At 41.8% G+C, this 8,954-nt stretch overlaps 1 protein-coding gene across 1 annotated transcript in view; it reads left to right on the forward strand.

The window, feature by feature from the left end:
- Nucleotides 1-8,177, forward strand: part of inppl1a (inositol polyphosphate phosphatase-like 1a) — a 35,595-nt gene extending 27,418 nt beyond the window's left edge. The window contains 14 exon segments of the mRNA XM_010797866.1: nt 3,592-3,694; nt 3,872-4,068; nt 4,212-4,329; nt 4,736-4,832; nt 5,096-5,234; nt 5,388-5,487; nt 5,917-6,005; nt 6,106-6,187; nt 6,366-6,455; nt 6,963-7,076; nt 7,359-7,535; nt 7,631-7,786; nt 8,026-8,110; nt 8,159-8,177. Of these exon segments, the coding sequence (XP_010796168.1) occupies nt 3,592-3,694; nt 3,872-4,068; nt 4,212-4,329; nt 4,736-4,832; nt 5,096-5,234; nt 5,388-5,487; nt 5,917-6,005; nt 6,106-6,187; nt 6,366-6,455; nt 6,963-7,076; nt 7,359-7,535; nt 7,631-7,786; nt 8,026-8,110; nt 8,159-8,177 (1,566 nt within the window).
- Nucleotides 8,178-8,954: the final 777 nt, after the last annotated feature.

The raw sequence follows: 8,954 nt of genomic DNA on the forward strand, positions 1-8,954 counted from the left end.
AAACAGGAAGGAACCGACGGGGATCCATCCGTCTGCAAGAACAGCTACAATAACCCCGCCTACTACATCCTGGAGGGCGTTCCTAATCAGTCGGCCGCCGCTCTTTCAGCCGAGCTTCTTCCATCTCCTACCTCCTCAAACCCCCAGGTGACTAAAGCCCCTATTCCCTCAGCTGGAGCTCGAACCAAGCCCCCCTTTGTGGCCTCGGGGCCCTCTCACACACGCAGACCCACCACAGGGCACCCGGTCCGCGCTATAAGCGAGGAGGGGTCGTCAGAGGACGATGGGGGGGCCTGTGTAGCAGCAGCGCAGGGGGTGAATGTCGGGACAACAGTTGGAAGCACGCTGAACCGCCCCCCTCCTGACTTCCCCCCTCCTCCTCTTCCTAAGGGGGCCGTGGAGATGGTGGCAGAGACCCCCTTCTCCATACATCGCGCTCTTTACCCAGATCTAGCCGAGGTCAGGATCCCAGCAGCCAGTCCTGCAGCCCCGCTGGCACTCGGGGAGGGTTTCAGACGAGGAGGAGGGGGAGGGGGAGGTTCGGGGGCGTTGGACGACCAGTCGTGTTCGGTGCTCCAGATGGCAAAGACACTGAGTGAGAGTGAGTTTTCTGGGCACCCTCCACGCGCTCCGTCTGCGCCGCCGCTCAGAGGGCATCCGATGGGATTAAATCTGGACGCCTGTAGAACTTTCCCGCCCAGGAATGCCATCACAGAGAGTATCGCAGAGGATATGCCAGAGGAGGTGAGCACTTTGTTTATTTATTTTTAAATGTAACGCAACCATGAATGCTTTGGCAGATGATGGGATTAAAATGTGTCTTGTTTGGGTTGTCATGAGTCATTTCTTCCAAGCTATCCCATTTTGTGTACAAAAAACACCAATCTCTTCAATTCGGGAATAACCCAGCTACTTATTTTCTAGAATGTTATGTAAACGCCTCTATCCAGTCATTGTTACGATCATACTACAGGAACTGGATCCCTTTCCTCTTATACTCTTATTCTCAGACTGAAGAAAATGTAGCCCTTCCCAAGCGATATATTTGATCTTTAACTGACTTTCGACATTGCTGACTAATGTTTTGTGGAAGAGCTGCAATGTTCCTACAGCAGTTTTGAGTAAATCCTGTATTTCATTTCCCCTGCGCAGGCACTTTGGGGCAGCAGTAGCTCCTCTCTGTCTGTCGGGGAATCCTCCGTGGCAGAGTGGCTGCAGAGACTGGGACTAGAGAGGTATGAGAAGGGCCTCCTACACAACGGCTGGGACGACCTGGAGTTCCTCAGGTACATACACTCAGACATGTTGAATTTCATGTTTTGCTGCATGCTTTAGTCCTGTTGATGTAGATGGAAGGTAGTTAACAGAAAAACAATCTAAGTGCAGAAACCTGTGTGGGATTTAGAAATAAATATCTACTGTTATTTTCTTAAGTAAATCATTACTGTTGAGTAATAGTAATTGTTTTTACAGTGATATCACTGAGGAGGACCTTGAGGAGGCGGGAGTGCTCGACCCCGCCCACAAGATGATCCTGCTGGAGAGCCTGAGGCAGCAGCAGCCTCTGAAATAAACTGTTTCAAACCGGCCTGTTTCACCGGGTGCCAGGAGGCTGAACTGAACTGAACTGAACTGAACTGAACTGAACTGAGCTGGAACGTGCCAATTAATGCCAGACTGTGCCTTCTGTGAGAAATTGCACTTCCATTTGAAATTTCGAAAAACACTTGTAGAGTTACCATCTTTATTTTCCACTTGTACTGTATGTGTGCTGTCGTAGAGGTGGCCTTATTTAATGAGAATCATTTCAGTCCTTCCAGCGTCACTACATAACCCTCTTCTTGAAACCTCGTGAGAAGATGCATAGTGAGAAATATCATTTTTGCTGCTGCCTTGATGTTGTGCCATCACTTCTGACCTGCAGCTAAAGCTGGCGTTAAAGCTTGTTTGTTTTACCCTGAGAAACGTTCATTTACAGAGTCTGCTGAGTTTAAGACTCCTTGATATAGGAAATGAAAATAGGGCTTTTTGGAGGAAAACCAGAGCTTTTTCCCCCACAAACGGTCATATGGGGGAAATTGTGAGATAGCACTCAAGGGTAATGTTGACGTTTAGCTTGCGTAGAGGAACACTTGGGACAGGAAGTGGTGACAAAAGAGGATCTAGCCTTCACTCATGTCAGACTAAAGCTCGCTCAACTTGCATTTCTCAAATGTTGTACTTTTGTGTTAACGTTTGGGCAATTGTTGTTTAAATAATGGCATTTATTGTCTCAGTGTCTCTGCATGTATTTATGGTTTTATGTTTTTGTTGTGTTTAATGATAAAGGGAATATGGAGCAAACCGGTCCTGGGAGAGCTAATAGGTTATATTTAAGTGCCTGTGTTAGCCATTAGCACCCACAGTATGTTCACACTCAACACTGACATTTCATCTTTTTTATCTGAAAAAGTGTTTGTTTGATCATCTAAAAAATCTACTTAGGCTACAAAAGTGTACATAACGTAACAAATGTTGTACCAAAATGAAATATCCCTTAAAATGCTTGACCTAGCACATTTCATGCTCACACTTTAATTGTCTGTACATTTCAATTTACAGAAGAAGACATTTTGGAAACTAATGACCCAGGTTTGATGGGGTAAATGTCACATATTTCACTCGTTTTTTAAATGAGGCCGTTTTCAGGGAATTGGTTACCTTAGCCAAATAGATTACTTCTAACTACTAATGATTACTATACAAATCATTTACTAAGCAATCATATTTCCATTTCTAAAAAGGAAAATATTTGTCATGAAACATAATTGCCTGTAAAACAGTCTAAAGATTTTTTTGTTTTGCTGATTTAATCTGGCTCATTTGTTAAATTACTACAGACACAGACTAATGTAGGGTCATTAGATATTTTTCTAATCTCTTATGAGATTTCACCTCATAATACGTTAACAACGGAAATGTCAGATTTCTGCAGGACGCAGGTGGCTGTTGTTCCCTGATGTGCCCAGCAGGTGGTGCTGCTACTCTATAAACACTATCAGATGCTTACTATGGAAACTGGGGAAATAAGACAGAACTAAGTCATCTTCAGTGAATGGTTTGTTTGTTTATAAATGTTTCCTGTGCAGTTACAATCATAGAGCTAACATACCAGTTAGTGTTCACGTTGCCTTGTTTTGTTCTTAATTTAAATCCTGCCTCTTTTCTTCCTGTGAAGCCAGTTTGTTTTAAGAGATGCTGAGAACTCTAAACTCTTTTTCCTAATTAGGACTAAATATGTGATTGTAGCAGTTTGTATTCATTTCTGTTTCTCCTATTTCTTTGTGACCCAATGACATCCTTTAATTATGTTGCCCACATACAGCCTTACAAGTCTCAGCCACGGGCTTGTGTTATGTGTTGCACACTTTGTCTAATTTTCTAACAGTCAAACAACCGTAAGGCAGAGAATGTGGTTTAGTCTTGTTAAATCTGATGTCTTTTCAAGCCTCTTTGGCTTCTCTGTTGTGTGTGTGTGTGTGTGTGTGTGTGTGTGTGTGTGTGTGTGTGTGTGTGTGTGTGTGTGTGTGTGTGTGTGTGTGTGTGTTTCAGAAGCGGGAGGCATTTTGCCAGCTGCTGCAGCTGATGAAGAACAAACATTCCAACCAAGACGAGCCAGACATGATTTCCATCTTCATTGGCACCTGGAATATGGGTCAGACACATTTATTATGTCTTCACATTAGGTGTTATTTTCAACATAATGTTAATAGCAAAACACACTGGCTTATACATTTTCACAAGTTGCTTCAAAGATAACACAAATATATGAATTTCCAGGGCATGACTAGTATTTTTGGAAGACAAAGTAACATTGTGTCTTTGTTTGTAGGCTCAGTGCCCGCTCCGAAGTCTCAGGCCTCGTGGGTGTTGTGTCGCGGCCTCGGGAAGACTCTAGACGAGATGACGGTCACCATCCCTCATGACCTTTATGTGTTTGGAAGCCAAGAAAACTCTGTGTGTGACCGGGAGTGGGTGGAGTCGCTGCGTGCCTTATTGAAAGAACAGACGGAACTGGATTATAAACCGGTGAGGAAACAAAGATTTGATAAGCTGTCAAATGATTTGAGCTTGATCAAATGTACTGTATGTATTTAGGTCCTGAGGCTAAGTTGAGACAAAGAAAGAAATACCAATGTTGACTCTAGGCTTGTTCTTGTTATTGGTTGTAGATCGCAGTGCAAACTCTGTGGAACATAAAAATTGCTGTGTTGGTGAAACCGGAACACGAGAACCGGATCAGCCACGTGGGAATGTCCAGTGTCAAGACCGGCATCGCCAACACATTGGGTAACAACAGTTCTCTATATTCAGTCTTTATTCTTCCTCTATATGTTTTACCTTCTGAACAAAATCCAGAGGAAAATAACAACAATGGAATAACAGCACGATGAAACTCTGACTTTCTTCTATAATGGATTTCATTACTTCATCTCTTACTCACTAAAAATGTGAATTGGATTTAAAAGAAAACACACGGTATCTCATTGAGTAAATGCAATTACTATAATATAAACTCTGTAAAATGAACTCGTAAAGAAGTTAACTAAAGATTCTGATAGCAGTGTTTTTATTTTACATTTTATTGACAGGCAATTTATTCAACAGGATCAAAATGATTGTATGTTCTTGTATTTGAACACGTTCAAGCAATTACAGTTGATTGCTGTAATAAATGTTTGTTTGTTTGTTTTAGGGAACAAAGGAGCTGTGGGTGTGTCCTTTATGTTCAATGGGACATCTTTTGGCTTTGTGAACTGTCACCTGACATCAGGGAATGAGAAGATTGCCAGGTACCTCCCACAGTCCTGCACACACATTATTTATGTTTTTTTTAATTTCAGGGTATTTTACCTATTAACCCTTACATTTGGACACTTACTTTGTGGTTGATACTTTGACAGTGCCTCAGTAAACCTCCAAAACAACAGTCATTACTTCTTTACCTGTGACACAAAATGACTTTTGACACACTTTTACTGTGTGCCAGAAAACATCACACATTACACTTTTACCTCTTATTATCTGTGACACATGTGACCTTTGACCCATACAGGAGGAACCAGAACTACCTAGATATCCTACGCCTGCTGTCGCTAGGAGACAAGCAGCTGAGCTCCTTCGATATCTCACTTCGCTTTACACACCTCTTCTGGCTGGGAGACCTCAACTACAGGCTGGATATGGACATACAGGTGAAGCAGAACACACACACACACACACACACACACACACACACACACACACACACACACACACACACACACACACACACACACACACACACACACACACACACACACACACAAGCTTAATTTTGTGGCTCTGTGTCTATTGTGTCTGTGCAGGAGATTTTAAACTACATTAACAGGAAGGAGTTTGAGCCCCTGCTGAAGGTGGACCAGCTCAACCTGGAGAGGGAGAAGAACAAAGTATTTTTACGCTTTGGTGAGTATGCCTGTGTTTCTACCAGACAGTCTTTCTATCTGTCTTCCAGTGCTGTTCACCCCCTCTCCCTGTGCATAATGGAATTGATATCGCAAGTGTCTCAAAGATTAAACATTTGTCAGTTCTTTGTAAGAAACAAATACTGAAATGTTTCAAATCAAGTGGCAAAAAAAAGTCTGTGAATGTTCATGTTTTAAAAAAAAAATCAGTCAGCTTTTCCTACAAAAAAAGTGGCTTCTTTCTGCGGCACAAATGCAACTCCCACTTAGTGTGTGAAAGAGAGAGGTTGTGTTTTGTTTCAGCAATTGTCCGTTTGTTTATTCTCAATTCAGTGTTTATCATATTTATTGATATTTGTTAAATGGTTTGGGCCTTTCCACTCACTTGCTTCGAGTCCTAACAAGTGAGTGTGTGTCTCCTGGCTTGCAGGGGAAGAAGAGATCTCGTTCCCGCCCACCTACCGTTACGAACGTGGCTCAAGGGACACGTATGTGTGGCAGAAGCAGAAGGCCACTGGGGTTTGTTTACTTACTGATCAACATCACAGATAGACTTCCTCTTAGCCGTTTCTGACAACTGATAACCCTGCTGCATCTTCCTTTTTACTGTCTGTCACAGATGAGGACTAATGTTCCATCGTGGTGTGACAGGATCCTGTGGAAGTCTTACCCAGAAACACACATTGTCTGCAACTCCTATGGTGAGACCACCAGCAGAAAAGAATCAAGCACATTGTAATTGATTGTATCAGATGTCCCTTTTTTTTCTTAATCTTTTAAGCCACTTTCGTCTACACATTGTTAATATGGGCTTTACGGAAGGTTATATGATTGATCAACAAGGAGACCTACTGAACTATATTCTGCTTTGTTTGTCAGGATGTACGGATGATATAGTGACCAGTGATCATTCCCCTGTGTTCGGCACCTTCGAGGTGGGGGTGACGTCCCAGTTTGTCTCCAAGAAAGGTACTGGTGAAATACTTCTGTTCTTGCTCTTCCTCAGGCTGTAAATACATGATTTGAACATAACCATATCAGCTTATTTTTAAAATAGAGTGTGCACGTCTTGGAAATGTAATGATGAGTTCTTGTTTTCCAGCTCAAATCTAGACAGTATGTGATGTATTTCTGTAGTCGGGTCAATGACTCACAGCTGAACAAAGACCAGAAAGCAATGAGTTTGGCAGAACAGAAAGGAAAATCAAACGGCACCCTGTTACTCATTCTGCCTGTTTGTTCATACTTTGTTCTCTAAGGTTGGCAGATGTAGCATCACAGCTTTTGTTTCCCCCGGATTAGGGATGTGAATGCCGTTAGTATATTGTTACTGATTAAAATGTACGATATGCAAAATGTTTTTGGCTAACTCCTTCTGCATATGTCTTTAATTTTGTTATTCTCATTTATACGTGCTATTTGCGCCACTGGCTAAGATCTCCCCCCATCCTTTCCTTCCATCTTGTCTCTTTGTAGGTCTACCAAAGTCTTCAGAGCAGGCCTACATTGAGTTTGAGAGCATTGAGGCCATAGTGAAAACGGCGAGCAGAACCAAGTTTTTCATCGAATTCTACTCCACTTGTCTGGAAGGTGAGAAAAGCACGTGTTTGCAGGAACTTTCTGTAACCCCAAGTGGGTGTAATTAAAAAGTGTGTCTGTTTTTTCCTTTCGTATGTCTCCCTTCCTCCCCTATCTCAGGCAGTCAGTATACCTTTAAGCTCGAATCCATTTTTGACCTGTGCTGCATCCCCACCTCCTCTTAACCATGTACCTTTGAATGAATCATCTTCCTTCTCTCCTTCCTCCTTATTCCCTTTGTTGTCTCCCCCATCCCCTCTGCCCTGCATCCCTCTCTCTGTCTCTCATCTGTAGAGTTTAAGAAGAGTTATGAGAACGACAGTCAGAGCAGCGACAACGTCAACTTCCTGCGTGTGGGCTGGTCCAACAAGCAGCTGACGACGCTCAAACCTCTTCTCTCAGAGGTGGAGTACCTGCAGGACCAACACCTGCTGCTCACTGTGAAATCCCTGGACGGATACGAGTCCTACGGTATAAAGAGAACGTTTTTGTTGTTGCTGTGAAGTTCTTTGAAGTTGACTTTTGGTCTGACAAACAAGCATGTCTGTGGTTTTTTCCCCTGCTAGGAGAGTGTGTGTTGGCTCTGAAGTCTATGATTGGCAGCACACCGCAGCAGTTCCACACCTACCTGTCCCACCGTGGAGAGGAAACAGGAAACATCAGGGGGTTAATGCGGGTCAGAGTCCCCTCTGAAAGGATGGGAACCAGGGAGGGACTCTATGGTAATGCACTTTCTATGCCACTGTGATGAAAAGAACAGAAAACTTGAGTTGGAGAATTTAATAGACGATAATTAAAATGAATCTTAGTTCTAATGAGTGCAAAGGAAATATGTAAAGGAAGCAGTTGAGACAAATGAAAGGACTTCGAAGCTTTGGGAGTTTGAAAACATGAAAGAGAAATTATGCAGTTTGACTATTTTTGTAATCCTACAGTCAATTTTGTTATGGTTGTATTTCAGAGTGGATCAGTGTGGACAAGGATGAGACGGGTGCCCCTAAAGGGAAATCCACTTTGGCATCCAGAGTGGGACATGAATACATAAAGTCAGTACACTTTACTCTTTTAATTTGATATGTGATGTGGATTTATAGGGAACTGCAAAAAAGCTGAATGTTTTATTACAATTATTATCCTTCTGCATTGATGTACATGGTGTTACGTAAAAAGTTTTGCGAACGAAAGAATAAAGGTTTATTAAGGAAAAAAGTGGGGTTTGCTAGTGTATAAAAATAAAAAAAAATAAAAAAAAGGTCTTAAACGAAAAGAAAAATTGATTAAAAAACGTAAGAGTGGCGTGCTCTAACGTTAATAAACGCATCTGAAGACGAAGTTCTGCATCAATTAATACTTCAATAATGGGATGAGGCTATTGATTAGGCTCCGTTATTACCAGTTATTATTATAATATGTATAATTGTATAAATATTCAGAATTTCAATGTTGGCCGGGAAACTCACGTTGGTATTAAGTTACACCGGCGCGCTACTTTACCTCAAAACTGTGGGACTAGTATTTGTGAGTAATTTCGATGGTTTACCCTGGTAATAAGTCGTACGAACCCGTGTAGTCCTTTGTTTTACCGCTTGTACTAGTTATTTCAAGGAGAGGAAGGGTTATATTTACTAATAAGAAAATGTTTTATTGTATTACTACTATGTACTGCCATAAGAACGTAACATGTATCTTGTTTTTACCTATCATGTTCCGCTTGTTTGTAGTTATGATTATATTTTAATTTTGCTTAGTAGGTTTTATGTAAGCGGGGTACAATAGAACATAATAGCAACCATATAAGAGTTATTACAGTATTACATGTCCGTCTTTTGGTACCACAAATGTTATTNAACAGTCAAACAACCGTAAGGCAGAGAATGTGGTTTAGTCTTG

This window comes from Notothenia coriiceps, unplaced genomic scaffold (assembly GCF_000735185.1).
Source record: "Notothenia coriiceps isolate Sejong01 unplaced genomic scaffold, NC01 NC01_scaffold00038535, whole genome shotgun sequence".
NCBI lineage: Eukaryota > Metazoa > Chordata > Actinopteri > Perciformes > Nototheniidae > Notothenia > Notothenia coriiceps.